Source organism: Psammomys obesus, unplaced genomic scaffold, assembly GCF_907164565.1.
Source record: "Psammomys obesus unplaced genomic scaffold, mPsaObe1.curated_primary_1811, whole genome shotgun sequence".
NCBI classification, from domain to species: Eukaryota; Metazoa; Chordata; class Mammalia; order Rodentia; family Muridae; genus Psammomys; species Psammomys obesus.
The window spans coordinates 11,451,850-11,474,549 of NW_026591918.1; the positions used below are offsets into that span (position 1 = coordinate 11,451,850).

The window sequence follows — 22,700 nt, forward strand, 5'->3', positions numbered from 1 at the left end:
GCTCGTGTGAATATTGGAGGATAACAATGGTAGCAAGAAGCCGGCTTCTGTGTGATCTTTCAAATGCGGTGTGTAGTTTGGGGCTACTGGATATCTGTATGTCTCTGGTACTCGGTGGCCACCTGCAGGTCATAGCTTCTTAGGTTAGGAGACTTTTCTTCTGCATCTCATCCCTGCTGGTGTAGCTCCCTCACAACCCTGTGGTCATTCCTTTTCTCACCAAGACTTGTCACCTGTGTGTATCCTCGTTGGCTACACAGTGTTGGGTGTGCAGTCACTGCATGTGAAAGACAGGGTCATAGGTCACAGGTCTACATTGCCCTCTCCCTGCAGCCCTCAGGCACCTTACTTGAGGAGAAGAGCCCTGGGGCCCAGAGGTGATGGTGGGAACAGGGCCCCTGGCTGTGCCCTGGAATTCACACAACTGGCTTCCACTACTTTGCAAACTAATTTAAAGTCTTGGTTTTTTTTGTTTTTTGTTTTTAAAGAGGAAGGGTCATGCAGTACTGTCTAGCCTCCGCCTCTGGAAAGGTCAAGCTGTAACTGCCCTATCCCTGATAAAATGGCAGAGCTCTCCAAAGATAACAAAACCCTGACTTCCCAACCCCACACCAAAGACTCCCAAGTAAGCCCACCAAAACTCCACCGTGCACACTTGAATTGACACTATTAGACTCTGTCTGGTCCAGGACAAGATGCTACTGCAGGGGTTGTCTTGCTACATTTGAGTGAGATCATAGGTGGGGAATTTAGGAGTAACCTGTGTTATATGGTCTCTATTTTCTCTTTATAAGGTAAATAAATGTGAGTGATCTAAGTGTTTAGGCATGTAAATTCTAGAAATCCCCTCCCCTCCTTCCTTCCCTTCTCATCTCCCTCTTCTTCTCTCCAGCTTCTTTCTCATATATACATGTATATATATTATATATGTGATAATTTAACTTAAATTAAATTCTTAGTCACAATTTTCAGTGGTATTTCTAGCTTTCTTTTTTCCATAAGTATATACCATTACTTTCAAATGGAGCAGTCATTATTCTAAAATACAAAATAGCATCAGTGGTTGTACTCTACATTCCTTTCTCTCCCTGTCTGACACTACTGGCATTGTGGATAGAGAAGTGTCTCTAAGTCCTGGGCGCAAGAACTTTGGGGACAGCAGATGGCAGAGATCCCATGGGTATTCCGCAGGGAGGATATTCAAGTTTCCGTTTTCTCACACAAGCCACTATCACCACCCTCCACCTGGGAGGCCATTGAAGAGGCAGGAAGCTCAGAAAGCTGCCTGGGACCACACACCAGCCTGCTCTTTGGTAGGCCACCCAGCATTTGTACTCCTGGAAAGCCACCCTCAACTGCGCTGCCTATAGGACAGAGCCGCTAAGAAGCAATGACCCTATGCTCTAGAGTCAGCTTGCCACCTCTCATCTGTGTGACTCCAGGCAGTTACTTCACTCTCTGGGCCTCACTTCCCTCGTGTGTTTAGTGGGGGAGATAAATACTACATCTGTGAAAAATTACAGCTACTCATATGTCTAGACAGCGTCAGTTGTCACCATTTTTCTACTTCAAAATTGATGTCTTGGAAGCTCGTCTTCCTGGTAGTGGGGAAAGGCTCTATGTTGGTTGGTTAGGGGAACCCTGGGTAAAGACTAAATCTGGAACAAGTGACCAGAGAGTCTTGACATCAGCATCCTGCCAGATGCTGAGTGGGCATTGTCAGACTGACAGCAGCAGCGTCCTCAGGAGGCAGCTGCCAGGAATGACTTCCACACAGTCCTGACTAAGCTCCTTAAGTTTTCTCCCACATATCCAGACCCCTCAGGCTACTCTTCTGAGACTGGGCACAGTCAAGGCTCCTCCCAAAACCCCCTTTCTGCTTCCATCAGCCAGACTTTTTTTTTCTTTTTCTTTCAGAGTATAGCTCAGCCTGGAGCCCCCAGTGAAGGGGGAGGTGGGGCCTGAACCGGAATCTGTCTGCCTGATGATCTCAGTGTTTCCACTGCATGGTGAATAATATCCCCTGGGCTTGGGCCTGGGAGAGGGACCAAAACAGGCTGGACCTCCTGGGTGTAAGGAGGTCTCATAGGACCTGTTTAGACACAGGATTAGAGTAAAAGACAAAAGGGAGCTGTACAAACATATGCATGCACATGCACACAAACAAACACATGCACACACATGAACACACATACACGCATGCACACACGTTCCAAAAAATGCTGCCTGCGTCCATGTCTCAGTTTCTTACCACCATACTCTATGGTGCCACCTGAGTTCGGGCAGCTACTGCCCCCAACTTAGCATCTTGAACCCACTCATAAATTCCTTGCAGACACCCAGGCACCAGGTCCCTCTGTCACGCAGACATCAGAATCTGATGAGTTAATATCTAATATTACTCCACTATTGGCATCATCTGCCATTCTCTGCCTTGTCTAGCGGCCCTCAGCTTGCTGTCTGAACACATCGCAGCCTTCTGTTTCATCCATAGGCTGCAAGGGGGAGGATCTTCACTGAAAGGCATTGTTCTTGGATGACATTCACAGGTCAGACTTATTGGTCCCCTACTGCAAATCAGATGGAGAAGTGGTGTAAGGCTAAGCAGAAAGAGTTGGGGCAACTCACTTGACCTTTTGTCCAGGGTGCTGGAGTGGCCCTGAGGGTTCAGCTGGTCCTAATGGTCTAGCTGTTCCCACCTGCATGGTTAGTGAATTATAAGAGCCCCAGAAGGACTCTAAACTGGCTCTGTGGCAAGACATGCCTAAGGGGCTTCTGTTATTCTCTATCAAAGCCCAGACTCCACTTTGGACAGCCAAATTGTAGGCCTTTGGGTACAGAAAAAACAAAAAACAAAAAACAAAAAAAAAAAAAAACACAGAATGTGCTAAGCCCATGCCTTCTGCATGTTTGCCTCTTCCCCTGGAGCAGATGCCAGGCCAGACACAGCGCAAGGAATGAAGGCAGAACAAGGAGCTTTGGAGAAGGCCCCAGGGACTAGACATGGACAGCAGGGTTAGGGAGCCCTGATCAGGGACTGACCAACAGGGCCAGAGTGGACAAGATAGATGCTGGCACTGTGTATGCTGGGGTTCTGTGCCCAAGCGCTACTGACCAACAAAGGAAAAGAAAGGGGACCTTGACCTCCAAAGTCTTTTTGGAGTACGGACTAACTTCCTATCACAGCAGGAGGCATCGAGGATCACATCCCCATTAAACAAGGAAGGTGAAGAGAGAATATGGAGGTCCCCACAGAACCCAGGACCCCTGTCTTGAGGCTTGGCCCAAACAGCAGAGAGGCCCCTGACCCATCTCATCTCTCACTCTCCCTTCTATGCGCAGTGTCTCCCACATTACCAGAATGCACCAAAAGGGAGCTAGGCATACTAAATCCCAGTCCTGAGCCAAGTGCCCTCCTTCAAGTTCCCACAGGAGGGCACTTATTTACCACCCAAGGTTTCTATGGGATTTAGGTGCTGCCAGCTGGCCTAGGGACCTTAGCTCTGCTTTGCTGACCTACTCTTCAGCTGCTGCTGAAAATAGCCTTTTAATCTGAGAGCATAGAATAGCAAGGGGACCAGGCACCAGCGGTCCCTGCCTCCAGCCCTTGGAAACACAGATGGATCAAAGAGGTAAGTCTAAATTTAAAACCTCCTTCTTTTTCTTCCCATCCTTCATACAAAGCTGATTTGTAAACATTCTCTCCTAGAAGGTAGCTTAAGTCATATCACAGTATGGAATAACTTCCTTAAATGGTGAGGGGTTGTCCTATTAGATTCATATCTCATATACTATATGACCTTCACACCTACCCCATCCATGACTTGTTAAAAAAATTGTGGAAATTATGAGGATTTTGAAATATCTGTCTGGAGAGATGGCTTACACATGGCTCTAGGGGACGCCATCCCTTCCCAAAGGGATGAAAGAGCCAAGCACTGGAGTTGGACTTTTCACACTTTCGTTCTGAGTAGCAAGTCTCTTTCAGAACTCATGAGGATAGAGGCCACGACAGAGGTTACAAGAGTCAGGCCTGGCTCCTGGCCCAGAGCTGGAGGCACCAGCTGAAGGTTCCTCCACACTGACATGTTGTCCATGTTACTCACATTGCCAGAGTACAGCAAAAGGAGGACAGGCACACCAAATCCTGGTCCTGGAAACCCTCCTCCAAGTCAGCACAGGAGGGCACCAATCTGTGTTTACATGGCAAGTGAGTTAGTTGATGACAGCTAATTCCTGGCCTTCTGCTCTCTCTTATAGTCTGTATTCCAGCCCAGCTCTGAGAAAGCTTTCCCCAGGAGACCCACCCAAGCTCATGACAAGACCTGCCACCACCATGTCTGTTCTCTGGCACCTTCGCCTACATTTGTTTTCCTACTCATACAGTCATTTGTGTTTAGGATCCCCGATCTAATGATCCAGGAACCTGTAAAAAGCTCAAAACCAGGACCTGGCGTTGTAATACTTTTCATTGTTTCCAAAACCATAGGAAAAAGAAAACCTCAATGCTGGTCTAAATTAAGCACTAGAAGCATTCAGGGTAGGGGTCAGTAGGAAAGACCTTGTTTAATAAGCTGATCTGAATTCAAAAAGTTTTATTTCAGTCTCATTTTCAAATTATCATTTCTTTTGCGCAATGCCGGAGATTGAACCTTGGGTCTCATGCATGCTGGGCAAGCACTGTACTACTGAGCCACACTCTCGGCCCCTGAGGACTTCTTCGGTGCTTTAATTTTCAGATAATAATTATTTTTATGTGTGTGGGAATGGTTGTGCCACATGTGTGCAGGTACTCCCTGAGGCCACAAAAGAGCATTGGATTCCACAGAGCTGGAGTTGCAGGCAGTTGTGATGGCTGACGTGAGAGCTGATAACCCAATTTGGGTCCTCTGGAAGATAACCAAGCATTATTAACCCCTGCAGCCATTTCTATACCCCTAGAATTGGTAATTGATCCCTGTGTAGAAGGTGGCCGCTTGCTCTGTTCAGGCTACTATAACAAAACACCATAGCCTGGGCAGCTTAGAAACAACAGGAATTTATTGCTCACGGTTCCGGAGAGTAAAGGGCACAGGTGTCAGTAGATGTAATGTCTTTTGTGAGGGCCATTTTCTAGTTCAGAACTTGCCCCTTTTATCTGTGTCCTCAGAAATGGGGAGCTGGCACTCTGGAGCCCATAAAGACATTAATCCCAATCTGCCAAAAGCCCACCTTAGAATTTCACATGAATTTTGAAGAATGAAAATCTCCAGACTTTTTTTTTTTTTTATGAAAGAGGTAACTTGGGAAGTGATGGATTAAAGTAGCTTCTCCTCAAGAGGAACAAGTGACATGAAGGAGGAAGACATGAGAAAGGCTTTAACTTTCCAAGGAAGCCTGGGAGCCCAGCATGCTTATTCTGAGGGACTGTGGCACTAACAAATTCTAAGTCACGAGCTCTTAAACATCTTTGAACTTGTAAATCTGGCTGCAAAACAAGTTGTGTCAACATAAGCTCTAAGATGTCTTCTGTATCTTCACAGGTCCATTTCCCTTTCAAAGAGATGGCATAGAAATCAGGGGTCAATCCATGCTCTCATGATAAGTGGACACATGCTTTTCACAGTTGCTACCTCCTGTTCCCCAAAGCCAACTCATGAGTTGGCAGGAACAAAGCCAGAGTCAGACAGATCATTCATTTATTAACGTGTTCATTTATTCTTTCTTTCAACAGATACCTTTTGAGTACCTACTATATGTCTGCATTGTTCTAGATGATAGAAACACAGCAGGAAATGAAACAGTAAAACTTACTTTCATTCTAATGATGAAAGCAACAGTGAACAAGATAAATCTTTATGTTGTTTAGTATACAGGATGTAGAGAAGAGCGGTGTGCTGTACGAGTCCGTGTGTGTGTACACGTGCACACGTGCATTTATGCGCTTGTGTACAAAAAGCAAGGTTAAGTTGAAACTGAACTTAAGGAGAGAAGCCTCTAAGCTCCAGTTCTTGAGTAGCTAAGTGACTCCGTGACCATGCTAGCTAAGCAGATATGGAGCAGACGAGACAAGACATGAGCTCAGATCCGGAGGTCGAGTGATTTTGTTCTTCCACCAATTCTCCTGAGTAGTGGCCTTGGGAAAGCCATTAGCCCTTTCAGGTTTAAATTCTTCTGCAGTAGGATGAGAATTCACTGTCTATATCCCACAGTGTTGTGGGTTGGGATGGTCGGATGTAAAGTCCTCCTGGGGACCTCATTCTGATACCTTCCAGTTGCTCTTTCCTGTGTTACTCAGGACCACAAGGAAGGATGTCACCCAGAGACCATCCAGAATAAATGATGCACGCTCTGTTTCTCCACTCTCACATATTCACAGTGCAAAGACCCAGAGAACTGAGGGCTTGAATTACGAGACCCCATTCCTTAGTTATGGTTTCAGCCAGGGCACTTTTCCACTTAGTCACTTTAGGCCTGGATTTACATTAGCCCAGGGAAGGTTAGGTTTGTGACCCAGGCAGAGGCTGGAAACCTATCTGGGCATTTTGCCTACCACTTTGTGCTCCCAGCTTCACTATGCTCAGCATAATGACCCAGCAGGAAAAGGGCATAGACTTGAAGGCAGCCTACACCATGTTTACCAAGCCAAGCTCATCTCCAGCCTTGCTGCCGCCTTGTGCTTCTTCACCCCTGAGATTTCCCGAATAACGTAGCTGGTTAGGGCAAGCAGTGACTGTGAACTCCATATGTTTAGTGTTTACGTTCTGCCAGGGAAGTGGGCCACCTTCCTCGGGACTCTGACGACATCCCAATAACACACCACTTAAAAAACAAGAAAACTGAGGGTCATCAAGTTAAAGGAACATGTCCAAGGCCATGGCACATAGGTGAAAGAGCCAAAATTAAAAGCAGGCTTGCTTGCCAGGAAAGCCAAGGAAGTAGCGCACATGTGCCTCCATGCGGAGCACTAGGGACAGAGAAGGAGCAGCGCCACTCCCTGGGCCATGGGCCATCGGTGCCACACGAGCTCCAGTGAAGCTAATCATTCTAACACATGACTTTCCAGGAGATCACGTCACAGGGGCTGGGACATCTGACAGATGATAACTGAGTTGTTCATCTCTTGGAAGCAAAGGAAGCAGCCTTGAAGACATGTTTGCCAGCCTTCTCAGCACAGGACAGAAGTCACCTGCACCTCACCACCGCACACAGGATACTATGGCCTTCAGTTTCCTCCATAGCCACCTGCTAACTATGTGAAGTCATATGCCTGGAAAGATGATGGCGCTCCCGGAAGTACTCGTGGCACACAGGGCAAGTGAGAACTTCCTCTCTTCGTTTCTTGGAATGTGGATCGAGGCCCACATGCTCCCTTTTGTGATGGGACCGCATATGGAAGACTAGGTCAGCCGTCAGACGAAAGGCTAGGTTGCACTTTGCACACCAGTTCTGAGTAGACAAGCCCAGAGAGGAGAGTGTGGGTGGCAGAAGAGCCCGAGAGGCTGAGGCAGGAGGTGCTGAGGATGTGAGTACCTGGGTGTGCTCCAGCCATGGCGCGGGAGCCCCCTGGAAAGCACTGCAGAGTAGAAGGTTCTGTGACAACGTGTGTAATTTCCAGAAGTCACCCATGAGCTTGAAAGTCGACAGCTGAGCCCAGCATGGGATGTCCACAGCGGTGATGAGTCCTGAGAGTTCCCAGGGGCCCTCTGCACTTCCACCAGCCAGAAGCACCGAGGAGCGCCTAGGTTTCTCTGCTGGGCGCTTGGCTGGCTTGCTGAAAGCACTTTTCTGCTCACTCCTGACTGCACCTGGCCATCCTGAGCACACTGTGCCATCAGCTGGGGCCCTGGGGAGACCCAAGGGTGGCTGCTGAGTGCTGAGCTGGTCTTCTGGGTCCTCTGGCTTCCTCTTTTGAGCCTGAATGTCTCCTGGCCTCTGCTGGAGGCATGACAGCTCTGTGAAGGTGTTCTGCCTCTGCTCTGTGCATGCCTTGCAGGCTGCAGGCCTCTCTGGTCGAGGCTTGTTCAGTGCTGTTGGCAAGCTCAGTTGGCTGTAGGCTGCATTTTGGCCAGTCTTACGTTCAGCAGCTTCAGAGTCCAGGGGATTTGTTTTCTTGAGCAGCCCTGTCTGGATCTGCTTGGGTTCCATGAGCCTCCATCTCTTTCCAACTGAAGGGCTCAGAGAAGCTCCTTTGCTCTCAGCCATGTGATCAGCAGGACCTGATAGGCTAAGCAAGGTAGATGCTCCAGCAGCCATTGGTCTATATGGCTTTGGGGTTCCAAAGGGCTGGTCCCTACCCCCAGGAGAAGCTATGAGACAGGAAGGTCCCTGCAGAAGTCCAGAGTGGATGCTCTTGACCACTGGTGTCTGCAGAAAGAGACATCAGACAGTGAGGCAGGCAAAGCTCATTCAGAGTCCCTCATAGGCTGACGCCAGACAGGCCCACCTTTTCTAGACTCCCTTTTATGTTTATGAAGTGGAAGCAGTGTCATCTGGAGAGAAAGAGAGAGAAGATGAGCCCAGGTGGTTTAGACTCCAACAGCCAGGTGGAGACAGGCATCTGCCAGAAAGAGCCCTGGAGCGGTGGCACCAGAGGAGTATGCATGGCCCCATGCAAGGAAAAGCAAGGAAGCCACAGAAACAGCTACTGTGATTAACCTGAGGCCTGGCTCAGAACCACGGAGCTGGAGTGATAGGGAAGACAGCCTGTCCTGAGGCAGAACACAGGAGATCCTAAACACCTACCAACAAGCTGACGCCCTGGGAGGAAGCCATGCTCCAGCTCCAGGATCTCCGTCTGGCCCTGGCTCAGTGTCTGGAGACTGGGGAAGCCCCAACATCAGGAGGTGGTAGTGTGGAAGGTTCGTGCATTCATTATCTTGGCTCCTTAAGTCACTCCTCCCATTCCCTATCTCCTGAACTAGTAGCCCCTTTCTCCTTCCTGCTTTCACTTTTTTTTTTTAATTCCTCCGGACCAATCTTCTGAGATTCCTTGTCCCTGCTTTCCCCTACTCCCTTCCGGGTTGCCTTTCTCTGTGGACCTTGCTCTGGCTGAGATCACACAGTGGCTAATTCTTAGTTTTATGCATGTTTTCCCCTGCTCTGGTCCCTGATAGGGAGTGCTTCCTGCACAGTCCTTTGGGTGTCAAGGGTTTGCTATCCAAGCTACGGACAGGAGGAAGAAGGGTGGCTTTTTGTTTGGGGGCAGCTTCAGGACTGTTCCAGGGGGACCTCACCTTCACCTCACCTGGATCTGGCCGTCCTCTGAGTCACAAAAGGGAAGCTCTAGAAGGGAACAGCACAAGTGGAAGGGGCATATGTACATGGGCGGCCATAGTGCAGCAGCACAGGACCTTAGCCCTAGACCCCCGAGGGAGCTCAGTGCAGGGTCCTGTGGGCATGCTTCCCACACTGTGAAAGTTAACCACCAAACACGTACTTGAAGCAGCTTTTGCTCCCAGTGGATTATAACTCAACACCAGTTCCTTTGAGAGCTGCGGATCTCCCCTAGCATGCAGACCCGAGGATCCCTTAGGAGCCTGTCCCTCAAGCAAAGGAATGGCTTCTGTCAGCACCCTGCCCTTCTCTACCTTAGTCATCATATTGTCAAGCTTGGCTCTGGGCCCAGCCTTCCCTGGGCAGGATGTACGTCACTCCTTCTACCCTACTGATCTCTCAGGCCCAGGAAAAAGAGCCTATGCCAGTGTAGCCCTCAGAGGGCAACCAGGTAAGACACACAGCAATCCCTCAGGAGATGCTGCCAGGACCAAAAGGTTCCAAAGCCAGCCAAACCTGGCAAGATTATTGCTTCGTAGGACAATAAAGCAGATGTCTGATAGAGTACCAACATACTCCTGCTACTGGGGTTCTCTGCTGCTACATGGCCCCTGTCTTTCTCTAGTTCAGGTCTCCAGCCATCCCTCTGATGGTGGGACCTACTCTGTCACATAACCTAATAAACCCCTTCTCTGCTGAGTTAGCCAAAGCTGGTGTTTGCTACTTATACCCAAAACGCTGTGACTATTCTAGAAGTGACAATCCCATCCAACTCCGAGGGCTGTGCCTCCAGGACTCTGCGAGGGAGCATGTCAACACGGCACACATTCACATGTGCACACGTGTGAGCAAACACACACAGAGCAACCACGCAGTGGCACCAGGCTCAGCACCATCCCAGTGTCTGTCATCAGGGCAGCCACCACCGCATTAGCGGAGCATAAACATTGTCACCTGCCAGCTTGACTTCCCTGACAATTCTAATGTGCTTGCACCCTGGATAAGGACAGTTTTCGCTGCTGGTTGGCATGTTGACTTTAATTTTTGTTGTCAGGTGTGCCAGGAGACTTCAGGTACTGACAGACAGGAGCTTCTATAGGCACAAGAGGCCAGAGGGCTGGAGGAGCACTCGGCAGGGTGGAGGTGGGCTGCGTCTGGCCCTTGCACCACACTCTTGACTCATCCCACAACTAAACCCACTCATTTCTCCTCTACCCATGTCAACTGTCTACTTGTCCCTGAGCCAGACTGACCTAGGAGTGACAAGGCTCCTTATTCACTGTCCTTGGGGGTTTGTTGGGCAACTGCCTTATCTTGCTTCCTTCTACCTCCCTGTGCAGCGAGCACATAGCACCCGACCTGCCCCTTTCTTTCAGAAGTACCCAAAGGGATTAAACCAGCATCAGCTTTCTGAGAGAGTTAAAATACAGAAGTTGCCCGAAGTGCAGGAAAAGGAAGCCTCAACACCCTCTCCTTTGACAAAAGCTTTTGCACAGTTGCTCTAGTGTGATGTCGCCGAGTCCCTCCTCGCTCTGTGTGCTGCCGTGGTGAAGTGGATCACCTCAGCGCCCTTTCTAACTTGCAGAGGCCATGGGGCTGCGGCAGCATCACCTGTCATGTTTGCCAGGATGTTGAGTGTACAGAGGCAACAGCGGCCACATGGAAACCTGAGCAAGGCAATCCAGGGGTATGTAGGGTCAGGCACGCATGGGGAGCCAGCCTGAAGCAAGAGTGAGTTCAGGTCACATCCAAACCCTGCAAATCTCATCTTGAGACCAGTAAGAATACAACCCTCCCCCCCCCCATACACACTCCCTGGGCCTTCATGCCTGCCACCCTTGAGGTGGTCACATAGCCTGGCCAGGTTATAGGTTAAACTTCCTTTCTCCTATAAAGTCATGTGAAGCAAGCACCTGGACTTCCTCTTCATGCAAATAAGGCATTTCCAGTACCTTGGCCCCAGTCAATGTTGTAAACTCACCCCTAAAGTCTCTACCCACTCCCCAAAGGCTTAAATAGCCTTTGTCCCCCTCCCCCAATTAAATGAGCTGTGTAAAATGAACTTTTATTCTCCTGGTTCAGTTGTTGTCTAGGAGGCTTACGGCCTCTTTCTGCTAACCTAGACCTGGTCCTGGAAGCTTCTAGCCTCCTTACAATGTAACCTCGGCCTACAATATTTTCAGCCTCTAAGAGTTACTGCTTAATAAGCTCATCCTTTCTTGTTCTTTCTGAGCTCTGGGTTGGCTGATTCAACTCAGCTGTTCAAGCTCAAACTCCTCTCCCAGTTGACTTATTCAACCTGGCTTCTCTCTTGACCTCTGAATTGCTCTGCTTGGCCTCAGACTAACTACAGCAATCTTTTCTAATCTCTTGGCTCCTTCTCATTCTCTGGCTCATGCTGTCTTCACCTGAGTTCTCTCTCTGCAGCCCATCTCTCTATTACTGTCCTGGTAAAAACTGTCCTTTTTCCTCTCTGAATTGCCCCTTAAACAGCTTTCCTTTCCTCTCATTCCTTTTGAAAGTTGGCATATCCTATTATGTTAAGTCTTTCTCTGATTTGTCACTGTTTCTACCACTGGATTAGACATCATTTTCAAACATGGGCGCTTCCTTTTACAAACTAATTTTACCTTCATTGTTTGGGATTAACGGCATGTATACTACTATATCTGGAATTAAGCTTTTCTTTATTTAAAATTTACTCAATACCAGGCTGGCCTTGCACTCAGATCTGATTGCTTCTGTCTCCTGGATTAAAGCTGTGTTTGTATTCCAGCCTGATCACATTGACTAGGTCTTTGGATGTGACCTGTTGCCAGAGTAGCTATATTCTGAATTAAAATTTCTTTACAGAGCGGTCTCACCGAAGCTGTCCCTGAAGAAAGTAGGTTGTTTCTCCCACACTTTCTGCTGACCAAGAATCTGCATTGCACCCAGCTGCCCCAGCTAAGCTTCTCCAAGGGAAGAAGCCGACCTAGGGCAGCAGTCTATACCTGTAAAATGGGCTTAAAACATCTCCGCAGTCCAGTCTCTGATCTCCCAGCTGTAACTACTTGAGATAAATTACTCCTCTCTTTATCAAATAGCCAGTCTGTTTGAATCCCCAGCACTAACACAGACATGAACTCACACAGACATGTGTATACATTCAAATGGGCACATTCTCAAACACACACACACACAGAGAGAGAGAGAGAGAGAGAGAGAGAGAGAAACACTGACAGAGAAAAACACAGACACATACACAAACACAGACACACATATACACACACACATACTAAACATATACATAGACATATACTTTCACACAAACACACTCATACAGTATACACACATGTACACACTATACACTATACACACATGTACACCTGCAAACATATATTCATACACAAATATACAAACATTCCCATGATACACTAAAACATACTCGTCCTCTGCCTTTCCCTTTCATCTCAGACACTTCTCCAAAGTCAGCTGGTCCCAGACAACGTTATACCCAAGACTGTTTAAGAACCTGCCTCAAAAACTCCTGAGTTCACTGAACTTACTTCTGTCCCCGCAGAGACCCTATGGTGCTGCCTTCATGGTCCAGGGAGCATTTTCCAACCAGAGACAGCTAATCCAGAACCAGAACTTTCCATGGCACTCAAGCAGATTTGACCATTCTCTTCTCAAGGACGTGCAGGACAGAAAGCCGGTCACCAGGATGTTTCATGATGTAAAAACAAAAGTCATGATAATCTATTGTCGGCATGTGTATAGGCCAACTATTCCGTGCATTTGATTTCACTTAATTTTCACAAAAACTATGAGGTGTCTTGTGTCTCTCCACCCAGCTACATTTTTTTGCAAACCTATCCCCATGCCATTTTGCTAAACTCTGTAGGGCATCACAGCTTTGACACCATTGTAAATCCGGTGAGTGAAGATTATTGAGTTAGACACCCTATCCAACCTCATGCCCCATCAATGCCATGACCTCAATCCTTAAAAGGGGAAGGGAAGATAAGAAAGGGGGGAATGAATAAATGATGATAAGGAAAAAGAGGAAGGAGAAATGGAGCAGACAACAGCAAAGTAATAACTAGAGAGAGGAAGATATGAAGAAGAGCATGTATATATGTGTGAGTTATGTGTACGTGTTTATGTGAGAGTACACGGGTATTAGCATGTGCCTTTGGCTGTATACACATATCGTGTGCAAATGGCATTTGTGTGGATTCTTTGCCTGCTTCTCTGATGAGAACCTCTGGCTACTCATCAGCATTTCATGAGGTTAATCATGCAGGTAAGAGCTCAGGATTTCCTGTCACGTCTACCTGAGGCCCTACCCCCACTTCCTCCATGAAAACTGCCAGATGGAAGCCCCTCAAAATGGAACACAGTGTGAGACTGTTATGCCTTACTTCTGCAGAAACCTCGCTGCCTCTGTGTGCTCACCTCTCCTTCCTTGGATACTAGCATCTTTCCCAAGGTCAAAGTCAGACTTCTAAGTCTCATCCATCTCCAGCAGCATCTGCATCTCCTTGATCCCCATGCCTCTCAGAGGGCCACCACGGATGTGGGAGCTCGTCTCCAAGACATTCCTCATCCCAGACACAGAAGCCGGACCCCTCACACAGTGCTCTGCACTTCTCCCTTCTCTCCTGCACTTCCACCACCCTGTGGACTGTGGAATCACTCTCTGCCCAGCTGTTTTCTGGACAGAGTGGAACTGCCCCTTCCCCTTTCTCCTCCCACAGATGCCAGCTGCCCTAGAGAGTGATGAATCTATGCACTCCTTGTTCCTTGCTCTGAACCTCATATGAAAAGACTCTTTGTTGTCCTTGGCTATCCTCAATAGCCTCAGTTCATCCTGGGCTCTCCGTCCTGACACTTTTTATGGGTCTTTATCACTCCATCATTGTATGTGTTCCACTAAGAGGCTTTTATGATCATCCTTGGTTCTTTTTACTATGATGTTCACAGACAGCCCTCTGAATTGTACAAACGTAGTTCAGAACCACTCCATATCTTTCTATCTCAAAAAAGAGGATGAAATCCCAAGACCCTCTCACCATTCTTCAAGACCTCAGATCATATGATGATCCTATGATCCTGAGTGCTTTCTGACACCAGGACCCCCAAATCAACAGGGTGATATCTTCCCATGGCCATCTTTCCTGCCATAGGAGATACTTCTTCCTGTAGCTCCTGTCCCTCCTGAGCTATCAATCAGGGTGCTGCTATTGACCAAAACAGCAAGTACTACATTATGAGAGATGAATTTATTTCCGGTCTTATTCCTCATTCTTAGATACAAACTGAAGACTCATAATTCCAACGCCTGAGAAGCTATGGCCACGTTTTCCCACATAACCTTGATGTCTCTGCCTTTGTCAGTTGTCCCAGCTCCTGTGGAGCCCCACATTGACATCACCAAGGTCAAGCATATGGGCTCCAGGGATGGAAGGCCTGTAGTCCATCATTCTTTGCCTTTGCTCACACTAGGACCTCTGTTTTCCCATTTGCAAAAGGGAACATGTGGGTACTCCACCTCACGTGGTTGTCATAAATATTGGTTAGATCAGTATCTCTAAAGTGCCAAGGAACCTGGCTCAGGACCCAGTTTGTAGACAAATTATTGTCATTCTCACAAAGGGACAGAGTCACCTCATGGCTACCCTTCCATTACTTGTGAACTTGCAGGAACTACCACACCGTGGTGCTAAATAAATGAGCAGGTAGCCAGGGCATTTCTTTCCTTTTTGTTCCATTTACAGACTATAAGATGCTTGGTAAACAGCTGAATGTCTCAGAGTTCTGATAGTCCTCTCGCACCATATCAATTTTCATGGATCTCAGCTGCAATTCATAAACTAGTTCTTCTCAGTGACAACATAGACACTGCTAGATTGTCTCCTGTATTTGCCTTTTCTTCTCAGTTGAAACAGAACAAAGCATCCCCACCCCTGCAGTGCTTACAGTCTTTTGGTGTCTCTAGTCTCTGGAGCCTTCCTAGCTCCTTTTGAAAGATTCCAGAATATAATCACACATTGATGTTTTCTGTACAAGGATGGTGAGTACCTGTGTCTTCCTGTAGGGACTGTGCATATTCTAGGCATCTCCTACCTCTGGGGCACTGGAAACATTAAAAACCTAAAAGCTTCGCAGGCTTTTTCTTTTTCATGGAGAAGCAGAGATGAGGGCTTCCTCTTCTAGCCACTCCTGGAGGTTTCCATGTCCAACTAAGGCTCTAGCCTTCTAGAGCAATGAGTTTTGTACACAAGCAAAGCTGAGGGTTTGGTCCCAGAACACAGTCAGCTCCAGGACTAGAGTAAGGCTAGGCTCAGTACTAACACAGCTTGGCCATGTGGACCCACATAGAGGTGGATGACTTATCATTACCCTTCTGTCCCTAGGAGAAGAAGCAAATGAGCACAGATGGCAAACACAGTGTTTCGTAGGGCTCTACTAGGTGGATTCAGGATTAGCCATAGCCAAAAATGGCCAGGACATTAGAGCAAGGAGCGGCACCCCAATAAACATCATCCACTGGCCGACAAGTAGTGTTATCTGGGGCGTTACTTCAGCTAGAACCTGTGGGGTTGAATTAGCCCCAAGGCCTCCGGTTCCAAGACATAGCTTGAGTTGTACTCTCAGTCTAGCCACTCAGTAGGTGCACCACGGAGGACAAACGTTCAGGATGTTAACCCCCTTATAAATAAAGCTGGAATGCTGGTCTGTATATGGATGCTTCTAACTGGATCAAACAGGGGTCTATGTAAGATCTCACTAGAGGACACTTTTGTTCCTGTACTATTAGAGAGGAAAAGCAGATGCCCCGCCCTAGCCAGGGTTGTCCCTCCAGAGCAGCATTCACAGGAGAAAGCACGTGGCTTTTCTACCAGGCTGTTCAGCACAACGCTTTTATACTCAAGCAGCAGCAGCATCTAAAAAGAGAAGGCCGATGACATCTTTATAGAGACACGGACTACGTAAGGAAGAAAAATAAAATCCAAAACACTGAAACTCAAGAATTCCCTTTATATACTTTTTAAACAGTTTATCGCGTTTAAATATAAGTTGCCAACTCTTGGATTTCTGAGAAAGAAATCTGCCAAACAAAACTAACATGGGTTTCTTTTTTTTCTTTTCTTTATTTTATTATTAGTTACATTTTATTAACTCTGTGTCCTAGCTGTATCCCACTCCCTCTTTCCCTCCCAATCCCACCCTCCCTCCCTCATCTCCTCCCTGCCCCTTTCCAAGTCCACTGATAGGGGAGGACCTCCTCCCCTTCCATCTGACCCTGGTTTACCAGGTCTCTTCAGGACTGGCTGTGAAGTCCTCCCCTGTGGCCTAGCAGGGCTGCTCCCTAACATGGGTTTCTAAACCAGTTGAAACACATCCCTTTCAGCACCTGCTATCACCAGGTCTGACTCACTGGAGCCAGTTGCTGGACGACTTACAAGACAATTGAGCTCGCCAATGCAGACCACAGTTTCCCAAATCCAAACCCCCAGAACACACTTATTAATTGTCCAGAATTCTTTAGTGTAGCATTGCAAACCCCTTTACTAACCACCAACCGCAATCCTCCCTGACCAGATCCAACTGCTGCTCAATTTTGTGTGGCTTACTCATTGCCAAGCTTCCTTTTCTGCATAAATAAAAAGTTAAACTGGCTGAATTATCATTAAATGGCACAATAAAACACCACAAGGTCAAATTAAATTATTTCTAAGAAGCCAAGGCTGCAAAGTTTAATTGGTAATTAACATCCTGGAAAACAAGCAACTTAGTATGTGAGCATTTGAACATAAAGACATATCATAAATATCATTAAACATGAGATTGTGTCTTTGCCAAGACTAACTCTTTAACAAAGCAATAAAAATTACTTCTGTATATATGTTGTACTTGCTTTCCTAACAATTTAAGCAGGGTGGCTTTCCTAGATTTCTTCTCCTTTTTAAAGTACATCTAAGGTAATCTTTGAGGGTGACATGAAATAGTTTCACATTTACCCTTCTGCCTAATGGAGACAAAAAACATACACAGCCCTGGGATCCCATTGTCTTCCTACAAAGCCTTGAGCACCACCCCCTCTATGCCCCAGAACCTGACAAGCGCAGCTTGCCCAGAAGACATGCATGGCTGGAGCTGTCCCTAAAAGCCGCTGCAAGGATCAGCTTTCCTGGTGTGCTGTCTGTGCCGATTAGGGGAGAAACTGTTGTCAAGAAAGGAACACAGCATCTTATCAAAACCAGGTATTTTCTTTCAGCTCACCCTGAAAACTCAGATACACAATTTGATCATTTATGTATTTTTCTATAACAGGCATTGAGTTACATTTCCAGATCTTTGGAGAACACACCTGGGATTGGGTCATGGTTCTTACCATAACACTCAGCACAAACACGGTTGAGAATAATAGAGAATAGAGATGCATGTATGGAAACACACAATCAAGTGACACACACACACACACACACACACACGCACACGCACGCACACACACACACACACAGTCATCCAAGGAGAAAAAAACAGAACTGTGTGAAGAAGAGAAGATGTTTTTAAAAGGAAAGAAAACAGAAGTGCAAGGAGTAATCATCAATAAAGATGAAACCTACAAGGAAAAAAAAAAGTGAGAGGAGAGGGTCATAGGAAGAGACAAGATGAGAAAGGCAAAGGATGGGCCCCAGATAGTGACCTGGAGAAAGATGTAGAGCTGACAACAGAAGGAAGGCAAATCCCGCCCAGTAAAGCTAAGGAGGGACTAGAGAATTCTTCCCCAGGAAAAGGCCTTGGGAAGGAAAAGCATCCCTCCCCCTGGCGCCTCTCACCTGTGCTCTCCCGCAGCATCAGCGAGACCGGAGGGTACCAGCTAGGCGCCTGGCTAGCCTGCGTTGTTGAACTTGTCTGCAGAGCCCGCGGGAAACCAGGCCCCGCCTCGGGGGCGGGACCTTCGGGTCTCTAGAGGCTCTCCACCTCCCCGGCTCTTCCGGGTGGAGGAGGCAAGAGGGACCGAAGATTGGAGTAGCGAAGCAGAAGGCAGAGCTCGGCTCCTCAGACCTCTCTCTCCTCGCCCGCAGGCTCTGGAGCTTGAAGAACAGCCAGGGCTTCAGGTTCAGTCCTGCTGTATTTGGAAGCGGCATCTTCTGACACCTCTGAGCTGTTGCACAGTGCACTACAACCTCTAGGTTCTTGAACCCTTCTGGGAGGAAGGCAGGTTCCTGCCTGCCCCCTCGCCGCCCTCTCCCGCTCAAATCTCTTTCCTCTAACCTCGAGAATAGCCTCCAGAGCTGAGCTGCGGTTTCACAGCACTCTCCCGGCCTTCACACCTTTCCAAATTGAGGATGACAGCGAGGTTCCTGGCGGCCAACAATCACCAAATGTCCTCTAGGTAACTACCCTGGACGGAGGGGTGAAGTGAGGCAGAGAGGGTCCCTGTAAAAAGATGGCTGAGAATGGGTGTCCATAAAGTCATGTCCTGCAGGACCAGGAATTTCCACTCTTGTGGGTTCCAGGGAAGATGTGGTAGAGTCGGGGTAGACGGTGGGTGCTTGGTGCAGTTGCAGCGCCACTGCTGTATGGCCCCTGATGTTTGAACGTGGGTAGCTGAGCATCTTGAAGTGGGTAGGGAAAGGAAAACCCTCCCGAGGCCCCAGCTTCTTCTATCATTCATTCATTGACACAATTGCTCTGAGGCCAACAGGGATCCAAGATGCACGGAGATGAACAGAGGACTCTTGGGAGCCTTTCTCAGGGTTGGGGGATCTGTTACCAAAGTAAACAGGAAGTGGGTAAGGCTGGAGCTGGACAGCCCTCAGAATCATGGGTCTTAGTCAGTGAAGGGACACCATGACCAAGGCAACTCTTCCCTTCCCCCTCATTTGTCATTTCTTTATTTATTTAATCTCTTTACAGCTGATCCTAGCCTCCTTCCACCTCTCCTCCCAGTCCCACCCTCATGCTCCTCCTCCCCCTTTTTCTCAAAGAAGGGCAGAAGGAAAGCATTTAATTCCACTTTCTTATAGTATCAGAGGTTTAGTGCATACTTACCGTGGCAGGGAGTACAGCAGCTTGCAGGCAGGTGCTGGAGCAGTAGCTGAGACCTGGACTTGACATGGGCTTTTGAAACCTTAAGGCCCGTCCCCTGTAACACACTTCCTCCAACGAAGTCCCACATCCTAATCCTTCTAATTGTTTCAAATAGTTCCACTCATTGGTGACTAGGCATTTAAATATATGAGCCTATGGGAGGCAGTCTAACTCAAACCACGACAGTGATGTTCCCACAGCAAATATGTTTGTTTATAGAAAGAAGCATAGAAATTAGGCACCTGATCGGAGCTCCAGGCACCCACATAGGCAACGATCAAGGTCAGAGAAATACATTTGAAGAGTCACTAAGCTCAAAACAAGGGAATTCTTAGGAAACACTGAGTGTCAAATAGCCACATAGTACTCGTGGACATTCCAGTACTCATGGACATCCCTTGATGCCTTGAAACACAATGTACATGTTTACAATGGGGTGTCCATCTGCTCTAGTACTGAGGAGTGAGCACAAAGTGAAGCTATCTTCAGAGGTGCAAACCCGGACACACCACCAACGCTGGTGAAAGAGCTAAGAAGCACAAAGGAGCGGAAGACATGCTGAGCTGGCAGATGGTATAAACAATTTGGAAAGTTCTTTGAAAAGGAAGGAGAGAAGGAAGAAGGACTAGGGGAGAAGAGATGGTGTGCTGGCTTGTAAGAAAGTTTAAGCCAGCGCATAGGGAATCTAGAAGTTCCCAGCTGGAGCCTGCCTTCAGATCATTGGACCCAGCCATTGGCCAAAAGCAGCCTGGGAGAGTAGTCTCCTTTATGGGAATGTATCATAGAGTATGAAGATGTAGCAGATTCTCATTACACTCCCTTCCAGTTGTGCGCGCATGCACAAACACACACACAGAGGTCTGGAATTGTGACACTGAATGACACACACTACACACACATAGGGGTATCTGAATGGTGGCATTGAATCACACATACACACAAAGAAAGAGAGTTCTGGAATGGTGACACTGAATGACACACACTACACACACAGAGGGGGGATTTGAATGGTGGCATTGAATCACACACACAGACAAACACACACACAAAGAGGGATCTAAACAGTGATATTGAATGACGCACACACAGGGGGGCAATCAGAATGGTAACAGTGACTACTGCCCTCAGGATGCCAGATAAAACTCCTTTTGCCAAGCTGTATACATTTAGAAGAGGTGTACCTAATAAAAACATGCAAGCGTAAAACAAGAAAGGGTCACAAATATATAGCTAGGGCAGGGATAGTGGGCAGAGGAAAAGACTCAGGCGTCTTCAGCACTGGAAACTGCCCTCAGGGTTAAAGAGAACAAGCTCCTAATGAAAGGGCTTCATTCTCCAAGAAACAACATTCTAAACAAGAATGCATTTATAAAGAAGAGAAATGATACCTAAGAAGGGGTATTTGGTCAAATCCTCTATTACACCGAGAAGCTGAAGACAATACTTGCAAAATTTAGAATTTCAACAGTAAGACAATTGCTAGGCTCTATTCTATAGGGCTCCCTCAAATCATGTTAAGATAAATTTCCTCTCCTCAAAAAAAACTTAAACAGTACTGTGTAAGTCAGGTTTTCTGATCACAGTGCAATTAATGTGGAAATCAATGAAAACAGAATGTTAAACACACACACAATTGAAAGCTTTAAGCTGTAGATATAATTATGTGTCAAAGGAGAAATCACTCAAAACAACACATCAAAATTTCAAATAGTCCATGGAGAAAGACATGATAAGGTTTGTAACCCAAAGTAGAAAGGGAGAAATAAATGAGCCAGAAATCTAACCAAATATATTTTTTAAATGAGTAGCAAAATAAACATCAAGAAACTAAAAGGAGCCATTTAAAAAGAAATAGATATGTTAAATAAAAACAAGTGGGTCTGTACACCCTGGACTCCAGAAGCTTCTATCATTGCAACCAAGGCAGAACTAACACCAATGGACACAATGCAGAAGTCATGTCAGATCAGCAACACCTCCATCTTGTTCCGGGCAAGCAGATGCCTGTCTAGTCCAGCTTCCAAATGGCCCTCCAAGAGCAACCATTGCTCTCCTAGTCACTGTGCTATCATAGAAGCTAAGGGGCCCCCAGTCTCTTGGGAGAACAGAGCCCCAGCTCACAACTCTCTGTGGCTGATTTACTTCCTGAAGGTAAGCCGGCCACTGTAGGGCTTCTGGGTGCTGTATCAGCATCTTTGGCTTCAATTGGGTCTACTAGATACCAGAGTCCACCTTCTCAGCTACCTGAGCAGCCTAACCTAGGTCTTATACAGCGACTGCTACGACTGTTGTGGCCTCTAGCTCAGCCCTGGGGCTCAGAGAGGCCTTCCCTTTACTGCCTTAATCATTTGGTGGCTTCATGTCCTACAGGAATCTAATCTGTCTTGGTGCAGACATGGATAGGCTGGATTGACCCTTGGGCCCTTCCTTGCTGTCAAGGGAGAGAATGAGGACTGGATCTGAAAGAGTGGGCTAGAGTCCTTCCTTCCTGAGCAAACTGAACCACGGCAGTAGTGCAGCCAGCACAGGTTAAGGAAGCCCTGGTTGGCCTCCAAGTACTTTCTTCACCTGTGTCAGTATCCTCACAACATCCTGGGCTGTTGGTGTCGTGGGCAGGGTGCACTCAAGGTTGTTGAGGTGCCCAAGGAAACCATTGGTGACAAGACAGAGGCTTTCTGGTCTGTGCTTCTTCTGATACCCTTGTTTTGCCTTCTCTTACCTTTCTCCTTGGAAATGATGGTTAGGGTTACAAGGTCCTAGGCTTCAGCTCCCAAGCTAGGCCAGAAATCCGCCCTCTACAAGAGAATTCCATCCTTTGCTTAGCCCAGGGACAAACATCTGAGAGGTCTGAACAAGTCTTGACTCATTGATGGCTAACACAGGGTAAGTTGGGGAAGGCTGAGCCTTTGGAAATGGCAGTGTCACTGAGCCAGATCTTTCAGAGACTGGCTGTGAGGCCCAAGGATACTCTCAATAGCCACCCTGTTACCTGTGTCTTCCCTTCTTCCACAGAAACCTGCTGTGAGGTCCAGTGGGGTTAAGCCACATCCTAGGATGGATGAGTGGGCTGTTGACCGAAGTAAACATGTGAGATACCTTCGAGCTATGTACATCAGCTGCTCTGGGCATGCCTTATGTGACATGCTGCTAGGCCAAGGTGTTCTACAGCCAGGAAGTGCGCTGCCAAGACATGGCCACAGGTCAGTCTGATGGAGGCAACTCCTCAGCCAAGGGTCCCTCTTTCCACATGATTCCACATGATTCTAGTTTGTATCAAGTTGATTTAAAAAGAATGTCTAACAAGCACAGATTCTCACAGGCACTCTGGGAATGAGTTGAATTTCTAAGTCCCTCCA

The 22,700-nt window shown here is 47.4% G+C and overlaps 1 protein-coding gene across 2 annotated transcripts; it reads right to left on the reverse strand.

Moving 5' to 3' along the window:
* Positions 1-5,694: 5,694 nt before the first annotated feature.
* On the reverse strand, positions 5,695-18,149 carry Znf488 (zinc finger protein 488). 2 transcript variants are annotated; one of them, XM_055612390.1, is made up of 2 exons: positions 13,696-13,895; positions 5,695-8,346 (listed from the first exon to the last, which is right to left on the reverse strand). In XM_055612390.1, exons 1-2 carry the CDS (start codon positions 13,753-13,755, stop codon positions 7,228-7,230), a joined length of 1,179 nt encoding a protein of 392 aa, XP_055468365.1. In that variant the 5' UTR covers positions 13,756-13,895; the 3' UTR covers positions 5,695-7,227. The 2 variants fall into 2 exon arrangements, 1 of the variants encoding a protein (XP_055468365.1); XR_008720720.1 differs by lacking the exon at positions 13,696-13,895 and adding an exon at positions 18,087-18,149 and having other exon boundaries at positions 8,284-8,346.
* Positions 18,150-22,700: the final 4,551 nt, after the last annotated feature.

Coding starts and splice junctions, on each gene's coding strand:
- Znf488 (XM_055612390.1), bottom strand. CDS start 13,755: ATGAGACTTAGAAGTCTGACTTTGACCTTGGGAAAGATGCTAGTATCC. Junction 8,347..13,695: donor TAGTATCCAAGGAAGGAGAG/GTGAGCACACAG, acceptor CTCTTTCTGCAG/ACACCAGTGGTCAAGAGCAT.